The 22,009-nt window shown below is 48.0% G+C and overlaps 1 protein-coding gene across 3 annotated transcripts in view; it reads left to right on the forward strand.

Annotated features, from left to right (window-relative positions):
• Window positions 1-430: 430 nt before the first annotated feature.
• SEC8 (subunit of exocyst complex 8) overlaps window positions 431-22,009 on the forward strand; it is a 148,198-nt gene continuing 126,619 nt past the window's right edge. For 2 of the 3 annotated variants that reach the window (XR_015189802.1, XM_086525136.1), the window contains exon 1: window positions 431-718. Coding sequence is in view for 2 of the 3 variants with exons in the window: in XM_086525136.1 (XP_086381262.1) it covers window positions 632-718 (87 nt within the window). In the remaining variant the exon portion in view is untranslated. The remainder of the gene's footprint in view (window positions 719-22,009) is intronic. The other variant, XM_086525135.1, reaches the window with a different exon arrangement.

Genomic DNA, 22,009 nt, shown 5'->3' on the forward strand with positions numbered 1-22,009 from the left:
GCATGGGGCTTGGCGTTGAAGACACATGGCCCAAGGCAAGTGGCTCGAGTCTTGGATAACACAAGGACCAGATGGTCATCGGACAAACACAAAAGGTTGTCGAAAGCGATAGTAGGTAAGAATCCTTAAGATAGTGCAACATAAAAGTTTTCTTATAGTATATTCAAACATATTAATAGGTTTCATTTTAGACGAGCCACCGTGCACCATTAGCCAGTATTCACCTAGTTGTGATCCCTATCATTTTGCATTTGCTAAGCATTGTTTTAGCCATGGGGGCCGTTTTTAGCGATGCGTCGCAATTGCAAATCATGTGTGTGATATTAGAGTTTGTAGACAGCCTGAGCAACTTTGATCCAAACTTTATCAAGCCCTTTGCTCACAAGGCTCAGAAACATGCAATAAGACAAAATAACTTTGAGCTAAACGTGAGCGCCCTCAGCTCAGCAGGCCATAAAAGGTGCAACAAGACAAAACATTTGAGCAAAAACGAATGTAAATTGTGAAGTGAACATACTCGACAGAAGAGATTGTAACTACGTAAAGGACGATCATAGCACAATCCGCCTCCCCGTATACCCGCTGCTGCTGCCGCTGTTCAGAGAGAGAGAGAGAGAAAGAGAGTGAGAGAATGCACGAGCATCTCAACAAACCAGATCTGATGGCTTTTGAAGATTCGCACGAAGCTAGACCTTCTTCCAATGGTGTTGGCTTTGAGGTAAGTCATACTTCCTTCTTCCTCAGCTAGGTTCGAGAATCCTTCAGCTCCGTAATCTCTTTTTAGATGCGTGTAATACATTTTCTTGAACGTTTTTGTTCTCCTCTCGTATAGCGGTTTGCAGTTTGGATTTCTCAAAATTTCAGGCCGACCCATTGTCATTACCCTGACAATGACTGGCATAGCATTACACGATTAACCGTTTGTCAGCTTAATTGATCCATCTAATCAAATTTGTTTTAGTGTTGATCGATCTTTTCTCATGTGGCTGAGCACATTTAGTGGTTTAGAAGGCTATTCTGATTCTTAAAAGCCGGGAAAGGAACTCTTTTTTTAACCTGAATATACTCGCAGTAGAGAACTGATTCTCTTGTGAGTGGTGTGACAAATCCCCATGCAGTCATCAATAACAAAAATCAGATTTAAGAGAGCTGCTAATTGATGGGATCACCTCATTCACCTGGGGTTCATCCTTTTGGCCTTCATCAAATCTAGATTGATGTGGTTCTTAACCAACAGATAACCGGATTGATAGGGGGCACCTATGCTAGTGGCTACCCACCAGCAAGAGGTGTTTTGTGGGCTCTGTTTTACAATTCGAGTGTTCACCATGTACTGTGTGTCTTCCCTATGGAATGGTGCTGAAGAGAGACCTGATCTAGAGAAAATTTGGCTTTAGGATTTCTTGTAAGTGATATCAATGGAGAAGTGTCCTCCTGCGCTCCCACTGTGAGCTTCTGTAGTAACCTGCATCCTTTCTTGCATAGGCACACAGCATCGAAGCACCCCATCAATTCTCAATCTGTACAATGCTCCTCCGATGATGGTGAACTTCAGAATCTTTATAATCAGTGCCTTTTTACTGGATTGGGACCAGTCCTCCCCTGAATTGAAGGAAATTGTATATGTTGTGCCACTCTGGATCTGGCCCATTCGATGCCATGTTCTAAAACAACCCAACATCCATTGGATCATCCCTCATCGATGTTGCTGAGATTCCCTCTGTACTTCTAGATAGTTCCACCATCAGCGATTGCATTGGGCCACATTTTTGTCTTGACTAGCCTCACAAACAGAGGCAAAGGCATAGCATGTTGGCTATATTGTTAGTGTGTGGAATTTTGTAAAATACGATTCAGCAATCAGCGGCCGATTGATGCTCGCAGCCTCTTATTGTATAGCCTTCTAAAGTGTCCATAAGATGAGGTTCATGGATTTCTGTGAGTTAGTTGTGGGGCGAGTATGGTTCCTGGGTGGTCTGTCTCAGGAGCTTGCCAGCACCATTGGTGTTAAGCAAGGTTTTTCGTATCTTTAACACTGTGTGGGTTGTACATAAATGAAGTGGCAGATTTTGTGGTCAGGGCAGGCCGCAAGAGCTGTTTCCTTCCCAATTAATGTATAGCACGTGTGCTAGATGCTGATGATGCGGTTTTGGTGGCAAATACACCTCAACGTTCTGCATCCGAAGAACTTAAAAATCAGAGGGGCCTAATTGTGAAATTTTGTAACACCATGACCTAGGCTCCCTTTCCACAATGAGGGCGATGGAGGAGGATTTGAGGGTTAGGCTTCAACCTTTTTAATGTTGGGAGGAAACTGCTGAATTTTAGGGATTCCTATGGTAGCAATGCTAAGCGTTTATCTCCTCCTAAATTTATGTATGGCGTTCTACTATCACTGAAGATTTTGTGAGGGAGTGGGTTTCCATGACTGTGACCGGCCTTGTGTGAGACATCACTGGAGTCGTGCTAGTTCTTAATGGGCAGGCTGTTGTTCCCAAATAATTTTTCAAGACCATCTTGTATTTTCGTTCTTGGTTTGAAGGTGCAGCGATCATGGGGATGTTTGTGTCGTTGCCTGTTTTTATCATGTCAGGGGATGTATGTGAGAGAAGGGCACATGGCGCAACACATAAACGTCCTGCTTTGGACAACCCCTGTATGATGATTATCATCATGAGCAATATGTGAACCAACCGTTCTGATCTCTCTCTCTCTCTCTCTCTCTCTCTCTCTCTCTCTCTCTCTCCCCCTCCTTCTACCCCCTCACACACTTTTTCTCTCTTGATGTCCTGATGCCTCTAAGCCACCGGCTCGTGCCATACAAGGGATGATGACATGCATAGGACTAGTATGCACTGAGTCATTGACTTATGCAGACGAGGACTCTGTGATGCGCACATGGCTCTATGTAACCATGTGGACATGCTATATCAAATTCCAGAGTCAATCTTGTACATAGTAGTGTCATGTAGCCTAGGGGATTTAATATGGGCAATTTTGTGAGATTGTTTGTAGGACTTGCATCTGGATAAGTCCATTAGGTGAGGTTTTCCAGTTTTGGAACCCTCTTGCATAAATGGTTGTTACACTTCGGTGGGCATCCGATAACACTAGGATGTAGATTAGGGCTAGCGGAATGTGTCTGTCACAAACCGGTGACGTGGCATGCCTGGACACACGCAGTAGAGCCGGACACACTGACGGGTGGCAGTGACACGTGGCAGCCTGCTAGGAAAACCCGTTGCACTGCTGATGTGGTAGCTCCAGTGATTTGTGGCGCGAAAAGCGGGACAGCCTGTACGAAATTTGCTTTTGCGATGACCAGCTGATGACGTGGCAAAAGTGTACGGAATTCCTGAAATTATGCTGGATAGCTTTTTGGACCTACTACTTTATTCTAAGAAGCTTTTCGCTGATAGCTTTTGGGGCTTTGCTTTTGTTCCACTCTCTTGTACTTTGAACACAGATTGATACAAAGAGAAATACCGAAAGGGGCGCTAGTTTTTGGGGCCAATATCTCTAGGCATGGAACTCCGCCGGGCTGTGTCGAATCAATTGTGATCTGTGAACCGTTTTGAAGTGAATCTCTGCTGTGTCGCGGTAGAATCTTTACTTGGAGTGTCCAAGTTTGTTACAGTGGTATCAAAGAACAGAAAGATTCTTCTTCTATGGAGGATCCGATCCTTCTTACAGCACACAACTTTTGAGAAAGAATCTTCGTGCCCCGACCCTGGACTTATCAGCCACTTCCAACCTTCATACATTGTGCATCGGGCGCGCTCCCGTCTTCATCGGTCTGTCTTACAGGGCATAAAGCCATTAAGAATCCCAGATTACACATGGGTTCTCGTGAAGAATCTGACAGAGATGACACCTCTCAGTGGAAAGGCAAAGAAAAGTTGAAAATCTGGCGCGGGAACTGAAGAACTTTGCTCAAGATGAGTGGCCTCTCTCATGCTCATCACCTGAATGCGAAGTATCCATGCCGCTTCGGGTGACGACCATGCACTATGATCTTGGGGTCTTAAGCTCGCGAGGAACTTGGGTTCTTGAGGGTCTTGAGGTTCTTGAGGTCCTTGATTCGTGAGAATCTTGGGTTCTTGAGGTTTTCTTTCGCTTGCAAATCGCGTTGAGAAGGATCTTCTCTTCACCCGAGTTCTACTCCTTTCTGCGCGCGCACCACTTGGTGGCCTTGCGCTCACACCAAGGTTGCTTTTTCCCACCTCACGTCGATTGGCCGGCCGCTAAGTGCACGGTCCGCTCTCAATGAGTGAAAAGAGACACAAGGGGAGGCTGGACAAGCCCTTCTTTCTTGGGATTCTTGTCACTCTTCAACAAAACACGATTAGGAATCGCCACGCCCAAGTAATCTTGGGTTTGTGCGATCGCAACAAGCAAAAAAATTCTTGTGGTTCTTTCCTTGAGTAATGCAAAACACTTCCAAATGTAAGGTGCAACGGAATCAATGTTGTATTTTCTCAAGATTAGTGATCTTTATTGCTCAAGGTTCCTTTTAGTTCTTAGGGAAGAAGAGAGTCTTCCGTCTTATGGAGAGTGCTATGATCACGAACAAAGTGAGTGGATATTGTGCGTGCAAGTGAATGAGACTGAGAGAAGGAGAGATACGACACCGAGAGGTTGTAAAACCCTCCTCCGAAGGCCCCACTCTCGTCGGCGAGAGTGGTCTACTTGGATTGCACAAAGGTGTACAATGCGAATGCAATGGACTGATGCAATGGGACTATGCCGATGACGACGACGGTGATGACGACGACTCGATGGCTGAAATCTGAGGTCTTCTAATCGCTGATTTCGGGGACTGTTTCGGTGGCTGAAAATGACTGTTTTGGCTGCGTTTTTATGGCTAAAGTTGGGGGAGCAATCTGCAACCTTCTTGGGGGAAATCTGCTACTGTGTCATGGCTGAAAACTGCGTTCTCTTCGAGGCTGAAATCTGCTGATCAAACACGCTGAGAGGCTGAAAACCAAAACGCTGAGATCTGCTCTGTTGGGCTGGCGTTTTTGTGAGAAAAACACTGGCTGATTTGGTGGCGTTTTTGACTGATGTCGCGAAGGGTCTGCTGAGGATGGAATCGCTGATGATCTTCTAGGTTGGGCTAGCGTTTTTGACTGAAAACGCTGAGGTATACTGAAGATGCTAGCGTTAGTAAAAGCTGAAACGCTGAGGTAGTCAGGAGGGAAACGCTATGCTTGATGCCTTCTGACGATGCTACATGTTGGGGGAAAACCGCCAAGAAAGGGGAACTTCTATGGCGATGGCTGATGCTTAGGATGGGGCTGCCCGGTGAGGATGGAGACCATAAATGTTGGGGGTGCTGGGGGGTATTGCTGAGAAGTTGCCTGTTGAGCGGGAAGCTCCTGCTGCCTCTTCTGCCAGAAAGTGCTAACTTGGGTTTGCTTATATATTAACTTAGCAAAATTGCCCTACCTACTTTTGTTGGAAAGTCACTTAAAAATAATAAGTGAAAATCCCAATAAATAGGAAAATAGGCTGAATGCACCGGAAAAATTCCCCTAACTGATGTGAATGGATTCTGATGGGAATTCCGATGATCATGCTGTGTGCAACCGGAGCATCTATGCTAAGTGACTGGGCGTGCACGGTCTACGAATAGACTCACAAAAGTGTCAGATCACTGCTAATCTAGACTTGACCGAATTGACTGAACCCTGCTGTGGTGTAGCTTGTCCATGTACACATAGGGTTGAGATGTGTCACGTGACAATTTTACATCTTTGTCTCCTGACTTGAATGTTTTCTGCCTATGGTGCTTCCTCTTGGGGTGCTCCTTTCTATGCTTAGACTCCTTGTGGATGGGAGTCCTTTCCCTTGAATGCACTTCTTGCTGCGACGGATCGTCAAGGAACTTGTCTTCTGGAGCGACTATGTCATCCAGATCCTTCATGAAAGAAAACTGAGGAGAATCAAGAGGATCCTGCTCATGAACCTTTAAATTAAACCGCACATGACGTTCTGGAGGTTTTCTCTGTCCCAAACATACGGAAGCGTAAACTGACGTTTAATTGCACTTCAAATACTCAAGAGAATTAGAGGGAGAGAGAAAGCTTGACACCGCATTGGGGACCAGAAGATGGGCTGGTCCCCCCCCATAAGGAGAATATCTTTATTACTAAGGGAGAATCTTTACAAGCACAGGAATGGTGCTTAATCCTGTCCTCTATTCTTTCTTGTCCTTTTTTTGCTTCTGACTGAGAGTAGAAGAACTGCTCTCGGACTACTGAGAGGATCTATCCTCTTCTGCGAGAATTGGGAAGCTCTCGTAGGGGAGAGTCTACCTTCCACAAAACTCATCGGAAGCTCTCACGAATGAGGGTCTATCTTCCGCTAACTGTGCCACTTTGGGCGTAATCATTCCTGCAATTAACCAACCACAGAAACATGTAAAACACACACACACACACGCTTGCTGTAATTTTCAGCACATAACCAGAAATTGTTACCTGAGCGCGTTCCAATGCCAAAATGGAGGTCCTTTTCGCGATGGAAACGTGTGTGTAGTAGGTAGAGAGGAATAGTTTCCTACTAAAGCTTTGCTGAAATTCACCTTTACGCGATGAAACTTCTCCCACAGCTGCCTATGACCATGAGAGGCCTTGTTCTAGGTGATGGGTGCATAGAGGCTCCACATACACCACAAGGTGCTGCTCTCAAGCTTCAATGGAGAGCTTCACTGCGTAGAGGACGTTCAACTTAGGGGGGGTAGTGCACTGCCAACCTGGCAAGAGGGAGAGGGGCTGCTCTCTTATAGCCTCCCAGAAGAGGGGGCGCTAGCATGAAGAGAGGGAGTGAGAGAGAGAGAGATTGCATGGGAAAGTGTGCCAAGTGGCACACTTACTTTAAAATTTAAAAACCATTCAACTTTTGACTTTAAAAATCCTATGCTAGTTAATGAAATGTGCAATTAAGTGCACAACTGCACACATAGATGCAACCAATTAAATTGTTAGCTGCTCCCCAGCGCAATGCCGTACCGACACTGCTCTGGCATTACCTGTTTGCACTTGTCCGGCCATTTGGTCCAGCGCAAATCATTTAAGAATACTTTAACTAACTTATCCTAAGGCCGTAAAATAATCAGGCCTTAGGGTTAATAGGCTAAGGACCCTATCTCATTCCTTTGCTTGCACTAGCGCGCGTAATTTTCTGAGCCTGAAATCTGAGGCTACTATCTACCCCTTCATTGAAGACCCGATTTCCCAATCTCTAGGGCTTCAGGGTATTTTCTGCTAGGGTCTCCCTGAGGTGCACTGCCCAAACTTGGGCGCACCTGAGGCCCCAGAACTGCTAAATCTATTCTGATGTGCACACAACTAATTAGATAATTCTTTTCTCGTAAATAAATTAATTATTTACAAAGTCTGACTTAGTTACATTCTCTGCCTCTCGTGCATGCGGGAGGTTCCAATTAAAGGATCTTTCCTTGGTTCTGGCGCCTTTGGGTTCTGCGGGATTTCTCCCGACCCCATCGGCACTTTCTCCTTCCCTTTCTCAAGAGTATGGAGAATCTTTTGGACTTCTGGATGGGAGAGAGCTTTTTGCAACTCTACCACCTGCTGTTGAAGGAGAGAACTCTTATCTCGCGTCCTCCCATTTTTGCAGTCTGCCAAGAGTCGTCAATCCCTTAAGGAAGAGAGAGATGACCTTGCTCTGATAGCACTGTCATATAAATACGGAAGCGAAAACTGACTATTAAATGCAATTATATACTCAAGAGAGTTTAGAGAGAAAGAGAGAAAGCTTGACACATCATTGGGGACCAGAAGACGGGCTGGTCCCCCCCCATAAAGAGAATATCTTTATTACTAAGGGAGAATCTTTACAAGCTTAGGAACGGGGCAAAAGCCCGTCCTATTCTTTCTAATCCTTTTCTACTTCTGACTGAGAGTAGAAGAGCTGCTCTCTGACTACTGAGAGGATCTTTCCTCTTCTGTGAGATTTGGGAAGCTCTCGTAGGCGAGAGTCTATCTCCACAAAACTCATTGGAAGCTCTCATAAATGAGAGTCTATCTTCCGCTAACTGTGTCTCTTCGGACATAATCATTCCTGCAGTCAACCCACGAAAGAAACATACAAAACGCACGCACACACGCTTGCTGTAATTTTCTGCACATAACCAGAAATTGTTACCTGAGCGCGTTCCAATGCCGAAATGGAGGTCCTTTTCGCGATGGAAACACTCCAAACTTTGTGTATGTGTAGAGTAGGTAGAGAGAAATAAGATTCTATTAAGGCTTTGCTGAAATTCACCCTAATACAAGTGATTAGGGGCTGAAAACAGAAAATTTGCAGCAGCTAGATGAGAGAGAAAGAGAGTTTTCTACTACTTTACGCGATGAAACTTCTCCCACAGCTGCCTACCACCATGAGAGGCCTTGTTCTAGGTGATGGGTGCTTAGAGGCTCCACATACACCACAAGGTGCTGCTCTCAAGCTTCAATGGAGAGCTTCACTGCGTAGAGGACGTTCAACTTAGGGGGGGTAGTGCACTACCAACCTGGCAAGAGGGGGAGGGGTGGTTCTCATATAGCCAGCCAGAAGAGGGGGCGCTAGCTAGTAGAGAGGGAGTTAGAGAGAGAGAAAGAGAGATGGGTAAGTGTGCCACGTGGCACACTTAATAATTTAAAAACCATTCAACTTTTGATTTCAAAAAGTCCTATGCTAATCAATGAAATGTGCAATTAAGTGCACAACTGCACACATAGATGCAACCAATGAAAATGTTAGTTGCTCCCCAGTGCAATGCCGTACCAACATTGCTCTGGCATTACCTGTTCGCACTTGTCCGGCCATTTAGTCCAGCATAGACAAATTAAAATAATTTAACTGACTTATTCTAAGGTCGTAAAAATAATTCAGGCCTTAGGGTTACTGTTGTTCTAAGGACCCCATCTCATTCCTGCGCTTGCACTAGCGCGCGTAATTTTCTGAGCATGAAATCTGAGGCTACTGTCTACCCCCTTCATTGAAGACCTGATTTCCCAATCACTAGGGCTTCAGGGTATTTTCTGCTAGGGTCTCCCTGAGGTGCTCTGGCCCAAATTTGGGCGCACCTGAGGCCCCAGAACTGCTAGATCTATTCTGATGTGCACACAACTAATTAGATAATTATTTTCTCGTAAATACATTAATTATCTACAAAGTCTGACATAGTTACAGTAACCTTACAGCAGGTGTTGAACACCATAACCTTGGTTTTCCCCAGATTGACAGACAATCCACTGTCACGAGCAAATGTATGCAGAGCATCCTAATGACACTGCATCCCCTCTAGAGAGTCAGAAATCAGCACAATAGAGAGACCACAAACAGTATGTGTGGAAGAGGAGGCGATCAGCCTCCCATGACTACCAGAGCAGAAGACCATGTCTATACAATCAGATGTGTGTATGACTGTGGGTACCCCCTGGCCCCATATATAGGTGCCCAAGGGGAGGTAGTGTCACAAGACGGGCACCACGTGCCAATAGAAAAGAACAGACTGAACAAGCCCCTTTCGGTATTTCTTTATATTGCATCAACACAGTACAAGCCGGAACTCCAGACTCTGCACCTTCTTTAGAAAGCATGCCAGAGAATGAGCCCTAACCTCATATTTAAAGGCCCTGGCCTAAAAAGCAATTATAGTGAAAAGCCTTCAAAACTCAAAAGCTCCTAGTCCAAAAAGCAATGCCAAAAACTGCCAGCTTCATAGTAACTGGGAATGGCCGTTTTCAGGTCTCCGTTCCCCGTTCCCATTCTAAGTTCCCGTTCCGAATCCCCGTTCCGTGTTTCAAATGTGAGTACTCGTAACAGGGAATTGGGTTTTATGGTAGTTGCCGTTCCACGTTCCCCCGTTCCGATTTCTCGTTCCTGGTAACTATGGCCAGCTTTTTGTAAATCACATTGATGTTCGTACAGCAGGCCACGTGTCAGCCCGCCACGTCAGCAAATCAAGGTTAGGGTTAGGGTTAGGGTTAGGGTTTTTGATTTTAGGGTTAGGGTTTTGGGCAAAATTAGGGTTTTTGATTTTGGGGTTAGGGTTTCAACAAAATTAGGGTTTTGGATAGAATTAGGGTTTCTAATTTTAGGGTTAGGAATCAACAAAATTAGGGTTTTTGATTTTAGGGTTAGGGCTTCAACAGAATTAGGGTTTCGACACGTCAGCAGTTTGTTAAATCTCCCCTTATTGAAAGAGAGGAATCGGCCACGATTACAGCATATCTGCAAAACAACTCAAGTAAGCTTAAAAATTTCCGAGGGACATTCCGAGGGACAATCAGTTTGCTCTTTTTATTAAGGAGTTAGCTTCTCCTTTCTGCTCTTTTGATCAAGGAGTTAGCTTCTCCTTTCGGCTGTTTTGATCAAGGAGTTAGCTTCTTCTTTCGTCCAGATTGGAACTCTTGATATTCCGGGGTAGTAAAATTAGCCATCACACCGAAACTGTACCGATCTTCCACGGGTGTCTTGATGCACTAAAATTACATACCCAGGCAATCTCATCCAATTAGGAATATTCAGTGGTTGGCACATCACAATGGAACACAAATGCTTACATATGCATGTTACGAGACATAGAAACATAAAGCCGCCGATGAACACTCCTCCCGCATAACCTAACAAGGTCCGGGCCGGGAGATATTCAAGGACTCTCTCATCACTCCTCCCGCATAACCTAAAAAGGTCCAGGCTGGAAGATATAGAGGCCTTTTACAACCAAACGCCCCCCAGACCGTAGCTTGCGTCGTTTGGAGGTGCTAAGAGTAACCACTGCTCAGACTTCTTAATACTCCTCCCGCATAACCATCTAGGTCCGGGCCATGAGTAACAACAACAATACTCCCCCCATAAATATCCACAAGGGTCCGGGCCATGAGTATAAACAAGCATTCTTAAACATCATTTCTCACTTCTCCACCCGGGAGTAAAATCACCAATCATTGAAACCAGTATCAAACCAGAGTCAAACAATTCAAATCGGCACCAAAACAGGTTCAAAACAGATACCATCCATTTCAAACAAATTTCAAACAGGATCACCAAACAAGATCAAACAAAACTCAAACTTAAAAAGCAATCTCGACATCAGTCGAGCTCGAGAAGTCGACTGACTTTCCATCTTGAAACATGCACCAAAAATTAGGGTCAGGTTCCTTCCATGAGGTCGTAGCCGAGCACGGCATGGTCCATCAGCTCTTGGACAGACAGTGTTTCTTTGGCGGCGATGGTAGTCCCAAGGGATAGCAATCACACCGAACCTCCAAGGTTATCAACTCGAGAAGAGACATCTACTGAGAGATGTCGAGAAATTTCAAGTTATAATCTGCTAGGGCTTCCATGGCAAGCATTTCAGGATACCCCACTCTGCCAGAAGTTGCACTCCGAAGGAAGATGTCAGAAACCATATAACTTCGGACAAAATTTTTCTTGAAAGCTTGCCAAGTACTTTGAGTATGCTGCTTGGTAGCTATCAACATCTGCATGGCATTGCCTCTGAGAAAAACAGTGACTCGAAACAAATCTTGGATCCTTGTTTTGCAAGTGATCTTGATGGCTTATGCCTTGTAAGACATGAGCGGTGAAGACGGGCGCGCACTCGATGCAAGATGAAGTAAGGGTGGGAGTGGCTAACAATATCCCTCAAATAAAATTCCAATGATCCCTCAAATAAAATTCCAATAGCTCTGTCTGCTCTTTTGTAGCACCGGTATGCTTTCAGAAAAGCACACACGTGATGCTTTGATACCACTGTCACAAGACGGGCACCACATGCCAATAGAAAAGAACAGAGTGAACAGACTTTTAGCACTTCAATAACAATTGAACTAAAAGAGAGAGACGACCCGCGACACGGAGTGGCGAATTCCACCTCAGAGAGTATTGGCCCAAAACCTTGGCGCCCCTTTCGGTATTTCTTTATATTGCATCAACACAGTACAAGCCGGAACTCCAGACTCTGCACCTTCTTTAAGAAGCATGCCAGAGAATGAGCCCTAATCTCATATTTAAAGGCCCTTGGCCTAAAAAGCAATTACAATGAAAAGCCTTCAAAACTCAAAAGCTCCTAGTCCAAAAAGCAATGCCAAAAGCTGCCAGCTTTTCGTAAATCGCGTTGGTGTTCGTACAGCAGGCTACGTGTCAGCCCGCCGCGTCAGCAAATGAGGGTTAGCGTTAGGGTTTCTGATTTTGGGGTTAGGGTTTTGGGCAGAATTAGGGTTTTTGATTTTGGGGTTAGGGTTTCAACAAAATTAGGTTTTGGACAGAATTAGGGTTTTTGATTTTAGGGTTAGGGTTCAACAAAATTAGGGTTTCAGCAAAATTAGGGTTTTTTATTTTAGCGTTAGGGTTTCAGCAGAATTAGGATTTCGACAAGTCAGTAGTTTGTTACAGATAGGACAACGCAAGGAAAAGCCCACGAGCCACGACCCAGCATAAAAAAGATATAGGGAAATATCCCATGGGCGGCCAGCTCAAGTGGGCGACCGGCCAATAGCCATACATGCATGCCCTAGACTTGTGAAGCAATAGAGTGGTGTAAGTCTAACACCCCCTCTCAGCACCTGATGTTGAACAAACCGTGTGAAGCCGAAGATGTGAGGCAAATTATGAAGATGCCTGCTGCGATGTCCACTGCAGGACAATACGCGAGTGTCGCAGTAGTCTGGGGTGTCCCAACCTCCGAGAGATCTCCATGGTAAAGTGCAGTCACGAGTAGTGTAGCAAACTGCTGTACTCCGCCAATAGAGTGTGAAGGTACTGCGTGAAGGTCCCGAACTGAGTGTGAAAACAACTCCTTGTCTTAAAAGAAGTGCCAATAGACCTGCAAGTGTCCGGTCCAATAGGAACTGTGGTATCTGTAGTCAAACTGTCTGGAGAAAATGCAGAAGCCCAGGAACCATCATGAGAATCACCGGAAGCCTGTCAATGCATGAACCTGTAACTCAATGTGGCTAGGTGGCTAAGCTGTGTAAAACTCCAAGAAGGCTACATGTAACAATCTACATAGGAAACGTCCTCCGAAACAAGGAAAGCCAGACTAAATAGTCTGCACTGTAGAAGCTACAACAGTCATCGGGAGACCGCACGGACCACCACTAGATGGTGTCCTGTCAGTAGGTAGGGCAATCCAAGATGAGGGGAAAGCCAAACTCAACAATCTCCGTTGTGAAGGGCCTTTGAGAAGAGGTGTGGTCAGACCAAGTTGTCTGCTTCGTGATCATCCTATATGAAGAAGGGAAGCCAGACTGAGCAGTTTGCGCTGAGAAGTGAAGTGGCCAGACCAAGATGTCTGCACCGTCTTCCCTGTATCTCCTACCTCCAATCCTCCGGTGTCAACCAAAACAAAATCCACGCAAACAACGCCACCAAACCTAATGTCTCGGTGTGGCTCTCAATGTGAGTCAGCTGGGAGTGGCCTACTGGCCAGGTCGGGGATAAGGACACCACACCACAATGGGTCAGGAGGTCGGCACCCACATTTATGTATGGCCAGGAGACTGTGGAGTACATAGATGCATATACTTATCTTGGAGTAGTCTTCGGTGGACCGGTGTTTTCACTAAGGAGAGCATCAGAGGCTAGACTGTCGAGAGCATATGCGGCTTTGGGAGGACTGAAGAGGATGTGTTCGCAGGTTCAGTTTCAGGAACCGCGAACAAAGCTTTGGCTTTCTGACACTCTAGTGACTCCAGCTATGCTCTATGGAGTTCAGGTATGGGGACCCTCAGTAGACCACCATGGGAGATCTGGCAACACAGATGGATGGAGAGTATGGAGAGGCCTCTGGTCTCTAGGATCGCTCGGATGATTCGGGCTGAGGCCTCAGTACCACATGAGATTATTCGAGCCGAGCTAGCCCCCCCCCCCCCCCCCCCCCCCCCTCGTGGTGGAGGCATTGACGAGATCGGTTTCCTTTATGCACGGTCTATGGGATCTCCCGAGGGACAGATACGCTCCGATTGCCCTAGAGTCATCTTGACAACTAACTCTACTAGGCGATACATCATGTTGGTATGGACAGATGACAGCATGGTTTCAATCGCATGGTCTCAACATGGATAGATTACCTCCGCTTCAATACTCCTTGGATGCACCCTCCCTGTCTCTCACACGGACAGAGATCACCAGACTCATACGTCAGGATTTGATTCAGCTAAATACCAGGAGCACATGGATACAACCGACACAAGAGTTAGGCACGAAGATGGCCTTCTACAGAGAGCATCTTCTCCAACTCACGGAGGACGGCTTTGTGACTAGGCCTGCATACATGGACACACACTTATTTGATGGGATAAGATGCACTATTGGACAGATACGCACATCCTCACATCAGCTCCAAATCGAGACTGACCGATTTCGAGGGGTGCCGGCAAGAGCTAGGATATGTCACCTTTGTAACTTAGAGCCAGAGACAGCTGCACTACACGTCACTGCTCGGGATACTATGAGATACGCGGCCACTTCCACTTCTTGTTCAGAGAAGGTTCATACCTTTTTCTAGAGTCATGAGATACAAGGATGAGAGGTGTCTCGGATTGTTCCTGCTAGAGCTGCGTAGACTTAGGGAGGAGCTTGCTGAGGACATCAGAGGAAAGACAGTCTCAGAGACGAATCACAGATTTCTTTACACCAGCCAGAGGAGAGCCAACGGAGCAGTCATTAGAGCAGATCTCTGAGCCTACTCATACTAGAGGTACACTGCTTGATCGAGCCACGGAGCTTGGCAGATCCAGACATCCACGACCTCGGGGGGTCTCCCACCACCGACGAAGGCTGCAACAAAAGATATAGATCACTCTAGCTCGACATGCAAGACGCCCGACCCGAGTACTGACCATGGAGGAGGTTGATGAGATCTGACAACGATCGATGAGAGATTTCATCTAAACCTACAACCCCCCCCCCCCCCCCCCCCCCCCCCCCCCCCCCCCCCCCCCCCCCTATTTCCTTTCTCTTTAGTGTTTTAGTGCCAGTTCTTTGTAACTTTGTAATTTCCATACTCAGACATGGTATCAGATTCACCAATTGTAAATTTTTGGTCTCATAGGTCATTTTGGCCTCTTGAAGAAGTTAATATAACATTTCATTCATATCTCTCTCTCTCTCTCTCTCTCTCTCTCTCTCTCTCTCTCTCTCTCTCTCTCTCCAGAGTGCAGATGAGGATGGATTCTAGTAGTAGTATCTAGTTCTTTTTGTACCCAGACATAGTATTAGATTCACCATTTTGTAACAGATTGGTCTCATAGGTCATTTTGGCCTTTTGAAGACGTTAATATAACATTTCATTTCATTTCGTTTCTCTCGCTCTCACGCTTCCGCACACGTGCACTCTCACACACTTGAGGCACTGATTCGGACTACCAGACACCACCAAACGTTGTAGATGAAACTTGCCTAAAGGTGGGTCTCTGAGTTGGAACTATGTGTGGAAAATGGGTATCACGAGGGGTGTACACGTTTGTGAGCCAACCTTTGTAGCCAATGGGTCTGGTATAACCAGGTCCCACTGAGCAGCTACAACAATAAGACAACGTGTAAGGTGTATTGGAAGTGATGGAAAAGAGAGCGTGATTGGGAACCGAGGAATTCGCTATTGATGATCAAACTCATCAACGTCGAAATCTGGTGTTCATCGCCCCAAACCCACAAGAGACTCCTAGCCAAAATATAGGAGAGCGGATGAAGAGAAGCTTGGAACACGCTTATCTGAAAGTTGTACCAGAAAGATAGCCCGGCTCAACATGAATTTGTGATAAAGAACTCCACCACTGAATAGCATTATCTCTAAGAAAAGGGGTTGCTCAAGAAATTTTTGGTTTCTTCTATATATTTTCCAAGTGCATCAATGTTGTTGAATTGCTGAAGTAATTGTAAAGCTTTCTTCTGATCCTTGACTCGTGAAAAGATAAAAGTTCTTACTACCGATCCGCCATCCTTTTTTTTCCCCGAGAAAAAGATCCTTATATTAGTTAATGAAACTGCCCATAGGGTTACGACCACCTCTACAAGAGAGGGCTACAACAATCATGATAGGGAGACTCTCCCAATGAAAAAACAGCATATGTACAATGAGGCTAAATCAAGAAATGGGAGGAGGGAAAAGCCACATAGGTGGACGGTAGTGCCATCTGAGTATACCTTGGACCATGGTGAAAAAAGGCCCAGGACGCCAGAGTCGAAGAAAGGCCTCTCTGCGCTCCCTCATGTGGTCGGAGCTGCCCTGGAGTCTCTCGAGCTGTCCTCTGAGAGTATGGACCAACTCAAGCCAAAGATCCCGAACAGTCTCTGCTGGTGGTACCGGACGAGCCTCGAAGATGCGGAAGCAGCGGGCCCGCCAGATGAACCAGAGTGTTAGGCCACTGATCAGCTCCCAGCACTCCTCTCTCTCACTGCACCACTCCTGAGGAGTAAGCTCTGTGGCAGGCTAGAGTGAAGGTCGCTCCCTCTGCATCACTATCATCCTGCTGGTGGAAGATAGCTCAACTGAAGTGCCAAGCCCGTGAGAGTGGACCAAGCAGCTGCCCCCCAAGTGTACTGCCGAGCCGTGGAAAGAGCAGGCATCAGTCGAAGAACACGAAGCCACACCTGCTGTGCCAAAGGACAGTCCCAAAGACAGTGACGCTGACTCTCCACAAGATGGTCACAAGCTGCACATACGGCCAAAAGACCACTATGTACAAGCCAGCTCCCTACTGTTGTAGCTCTATGTGCGACCAGCCTCTGGAACAAAGTGACTCGCCTCGGCTGTCTTGAGTCCCACAACCGCTCCCAAAAAGCTGTCAAGAACTCAGTGGTGAGACCCTCCTCCTGCCAATGAGGTGCTGCAGTTAGCAGGCCGAGCCTCTCTCCGTGCTGCCAGTATGTGATGTCCCAGTTGAACAATGTACTAAAAGAAAGGGACACCTGGGTGGTCTGTAGAGGAGAAAGGGTCCCTCCAAAGCCACTCTCCAGGATCCCACTGCACTCGTGCTAGTGGACAGCTCTCCCAAGCCCATAGTCTTCAGTGTCCAGTCTCAAAAGCTGCTGGGTCAGGATCGATGACACAAGTCCTCCCATAGATGTCCACCACTCGGATCCTCTGAAAACAGCACTCTGCCACCTGCGGGGCCTCTATTGCAACTCGGTGCAAGCGTCCCCCATCCTGTATCTCGAAAAACAGGGAGGGAACAGTCTCTGAGCAAGCCCAAACTGAGATGAGAACCTCCAGGAGCCACTTAGCTAGTACTGCCTGTGAGATGTTCTGACACATGCTCTGCACCCCTCTCATGCCCTGTAGCTGAAAGCCCTGAAGCTCCTCTGACAAGCCTGAAAACTGTAACCAGTCACCTAAAGAGCGTGCTGGACCCTCTACCAAGGGACCCCAAGAAACATGAGGCTGACTACCAACCAAGTGGCCTCTCTGAGTGCTAACCATGGGGTTTCAAACAAGGGGCTGTCTCAGGCGCTTCTCTGTGCAAGTAGGCTTACGTTGCTCGAGGCCTCGCCGTAGATGCTCCCAAGATCGGAGCAAACTCATAGCGAAGCGGTCCTCCAGTCTCCTGCTCAAGCCAACTCTGCGCATCTCTTTGAAAATCCATCTAGTCGAAGGTCGCCAGGGGCCTCCAGCCTGAGGCACCCTAGCACGAAGCCGCTGCAGCAAGAACTCCTTCTAGGGCTCCTCACCTAGAAGAAGTCCTCTAACGATGAACTTTCCAAGGAGGGTTCTGCTCTGCTGTACTGGGTCTATGATCCCAAGCCCTCCCTGAGAACAAGGAAGAGTGATGACCTGCCAAGCCACTTTGGTCTGGGCTATCTGAGTGTCACGCCTTGACCAAAGGAAGTTCTTGATCAGCCTCTCTACTTGACTGATACAAGAACTCGAGAAGATCCAGCATGAAGTAATGTATCACATAGTAGCCAACAGCACGTGGTTGGCCACTACAACTCTGCCTGCCAGAGAAAGTCATGTGGAGCTCCAATAATGTAACAACTTCCTCCTGATAGACAGGAGGAGGGGAGCAATCTGCTGCTCGGGAGACAAGATTAAACCAACTTGACAGCCCAAGTACCGAACTGCAGTCCCTGGGGGAATCCACCTGAAATCCTCACCTGGCATCCAATTGGGCATAGGAGCACTACCAACCGAGAAAGCCACTGTCTTTCTCCAGTTGATCAGTGCGCCAGATGCACAACAGAAGGTCTCTAGAGCCTACTCACACCTGTGAAGGTTGGCCTCCTGGCCATCCAAGTACAAGGCTGAGTCGTCTGCAAACTCAGCGTCCGGTAGCTCATCTCCCCGAATAGAAAGTGCTAAGCCCCGTAAACCAACCTGCTGCGACACCAAAAACCTACTCATCACCTCAGCATAGAACAGGAAGAGGAAGGGGGCAAGAGGGCAGCCCTGTCTGACCGAACGTGTGAGCATGAAACGATCACCTCTACCTCTTGACAAAAGAAACTGATTGTGTGCCCGTCTGTACAAAGTTGACACCCCTCTAATCCAAGCATCCGAGAAGCCCATCCTACATAGAGTGCCCTCCAGAAAGTCCCAGTCAACTCTGTCGTAGGCCTTCTCAAAATCGAGAAGAAGAATCACTAGCTCCTCACCACGAAGCCGCGCTAGGGCAAAAGCCTCCCAAAAAGTAAAGATGTGGTCAAGGATACTACGCTCCTTGACAAAACCTGTCTGAGTCCCATGCATAAGGCTCTCAAGAAGTGGTTGAATCCTCAAACTCAGAGCCTTGGCAAGAATGTTGTAGGCTGAGTTGAGGATGGTGATGGGGCGCCACTGTCGAATCTCATCCAAGGAGCCACCCTCCTTGGGAATGAGGTAGATCAGGCCCTCACTCATGCTGTCAGGCATCTCACCTGTGTGCAAGATGTACTAAAAAGCACTACAGAGATCTGGGCCAAGCAGGTCCCAGTGCTCTAAGAGAAAACTGGGAGTCAAGTCATCCTCACCTGGACAGCTACCATGGGGGAGTGCACTAAGAGCCGTGTGCAACTCCTCAAGCGGAAGTGGTAGCTCAAGCCTCTGACGCATCTTTTCAGTCACAAGACAAGGCATTTGCGGCCACACCTGCTCTCTGCATGCATCCTGACGCTCTGACTGAGGCTCTGCATACAATAACTCACGGTAAAAGTCAGTAGCAACTGCACGCATGTCCTTTGGCTCAGAAGCAACTGACCCGTCGTGCCTCCTCAAATGACTGACCTTGGCATGTGTATGCCGAGGTCCCACTGCCTCAAAGAAAGCACCAGTCACTCTGTCACCCATCTGTGTCCACTGAGATGCTTGTCGAAAGCAAACTCATCGCGCCACTCCTCTGTGCTAACAAGCTCCTTGCGAGCCTGCTGTAACTGCACCTTCAACCAAGGACTGTTTGGATGTTGCTCCTGCATCCTCTGCAAGGAAGCAATGCCCTGACTGAGACGCTACTCCTCCTCTCTCACTGCAGCCAGGCGAGCCACAGACTCTTGGAGAAAGAAAAGACTAAACTGAGCTAGTCCTGAGGTCACTCTGTCAGCAGGAGAATCGTGCATGTCTAAGCTCTCTGTCCAACGAGTCTCCACTCGCTCTCGGAGAGTAGAGTCCAGCAAGTCCCGCTCAGGGATGCGAAGCATCGTGCTCCCCCTCCTCTGCCTATTAGTCACTGTGAGGATCACCGGTGCATGGTTCGAGAAGGAGGTCCCTGCGAGAATGCCAACTATCCCACCGAAGTCACAAAAATGGTCACTAGTGTAGAAGCGATCTATCCGCGATAGATTTACTCCTCCCACTCTGCGGTCCGAGCGAGAGAAGGCGAGAGGCTGTCTGGGGGTCTCACAAAGCTAGAATGCTGCCACACATCCGAAACCCTCAGTCATACAAAACCTCTCCCAAGCTGCCAGCTCAACTCCTTGCACAGTAGCGTGGCTACCACCAATCCTGTCAGTGGGGTCCTCCAACATGTTGAAGTCACCCCCTATGCACCACTGCTTTGCCTGCGGGCAGAGACTCAACAATTTGTGACCAAAACTCTGCTCGGGCACTCGCCACATTGGGCGCATAGATGTTCAGGAAGCCCACAAGACAACCCTGAACCTGCATAGTGATCCATTGAGCCTTGCCTGACACAAGAATTCCTCTGCCCACAATGGCCTGCTGCAAAGAATCCGCAATAGTCATACATACCCCACCCTCGATGCCTCTAGGTCCAAAAGCAGCTGACCAAAAAGTATCATATCGTCCACGCAAAAGCAAACCACAACATCTAATGCGGCTCTCACACAAATGATGCTCATGTAGCATAAGAAGATCAATCTCTCCTCCTACAAGGCATCACTGAAGCTCCCGACGCAGTCGGCCCTCTGACACTGAAACTGGGGCCCACCTAATCCCTGTACGTTCCATGAGATGATTCTCATGGGGAGCGAGAGCGAACAGATGCAGCTGCAGCATCTAAGCGTGTTATCTTCGAGGCTGGCTTGGATGGGGAGTAATCCGCATCCGAGCGTTCTCTAGATATGCGTGACTGCAAAGAGTGCCTGGCCCAAGCCCAAGTAGACCGAGCCGTGGGTAAAGCAACCTCCTCTGTCTAGGAATCCTCATGAATGTGTACATAGAATGGCGGGCATTGCGTATCAGCAAAGAAATGAACCACAATGTGTCTACATCCTGCTGTATTTGGAGGTGTCACAGCAAACTTGGCCAATGGCCAAAGAGTCTGAAGCATGTCTGTAACTCCTAGGTCTCCCATGTGATGAGAGAACTCTATGGCCTGTGTCTGCCACTCCAAAACTGAGTCGAGAGTCCACTCAATATGGTCCCTGCCGCAAAGGGGAAAAGAGAAGCCAACTGCTGAGTCCAAGGCCTCTATCCCCCTAGCTGCAAGGAATAGAACATGGACCCTGAAGCAGGCTGCCTCAAGGTCTGGTGAGGAGTTGCCAAGAAACTGTGTAAAGTCGTAGGCAAAGAAGTTCCATCGGCGCCGAATGTCGAAGCTCGTTAGACCACGATGGACTGTTGCAAAGGGAGACGTCTGTACCGGAAGAGGGGGTCGGAAGAAAGGCTGTCCCTCTCTCGCCAAGCGACTCGTGGCAAAAGCGTTGCCAAGAAATCTCCTAGCAGCCGAGGATGGCCCTGCCCCTTGGGTCGACTGTGAGACTGGAGCGGGAGGGGGGGGTGGAGCAAGGGGAGGGTGGGGGAGAAGAGGGGCGAGGGGGATCGGCATGGGTAGGGGGGCGAGGCGGAGGGAGCACGAGGCGGGGGGGGGCTGAAGAGGAGGGAGGGAACTCGGGGGGGGGGGGAGGCTGTCGAGGGTGAAGCTGAGGTGGAGGCTAGGGCTCGGACCTCGTTCTGCTGCAGAGGATCGAATCGGTTCCCTGTGGGAACCCACTGTTGCTGGGCAGGCGCCTGAGGACCACTCTGAGTGCCGGGCTGTTGTTGTGGCCCCTGCCGTCGTCGACCATGAACCTGCTGCCACCCCTCCTCCGCTGGAGCCCCAAGCTCGGAGGGTGGCTCTGCCTGTGTGCTGTGTGTCTCTGCCTACTGCTGCTGGCCAGCCCTTGAGGGCTTGGACTGGGCCTGTGGTGTAGGTCGGGGCCTCCTCCGTGGACAGGCCTTCGCAAGATGGCCCATCTGTCGACAAATGAAGCACTGATTCGGGAGGCCCGAATACTCTACGCTCTGTCTAAACCAACCCCCACTCACCCGAGGAAGTAGGATGACCTTCGGGAGAGTGTGGGTGTCCCTAACCAGAACGCGAACTGAGGGAATGCCGGCCGCCTTGGCAGCTACCAAGGCTGCCGTGCGAGGTGTCTCTAGGACAGTCCCAAATGCTGAGCCTATCGTGGACAAAAGTGGTAAGTACTCCCTCCGCAAACCAGGAAAGTAGACTGAGATGGGAAGGCCTGCCTCCTCTACCAAAACATCTGAAGCAGGGTCAAAACCATGTCTCGTGTCACGAGGACGTGGCAGTTGTTAACTATGTCACGAGGACGTGTCAACTGCTAACCTTAGTTGTTGGTT

Source organism: Adiantum capillus-veneris, chromosome 12, assembly GCF_014529385.1.
Source record: "Adiantum capillus-veneris isolate H3 chromosome 12, ASM1452938v2, whole genome shotgun sequence".
Classification (NCBI taxonomy): Eukaryota; Viridiplantae; Streptophyta; class Polypodiopsida; order Polypodiales; family Pteridaceae; genus Adiantum; species Adiantum capillus-veneris.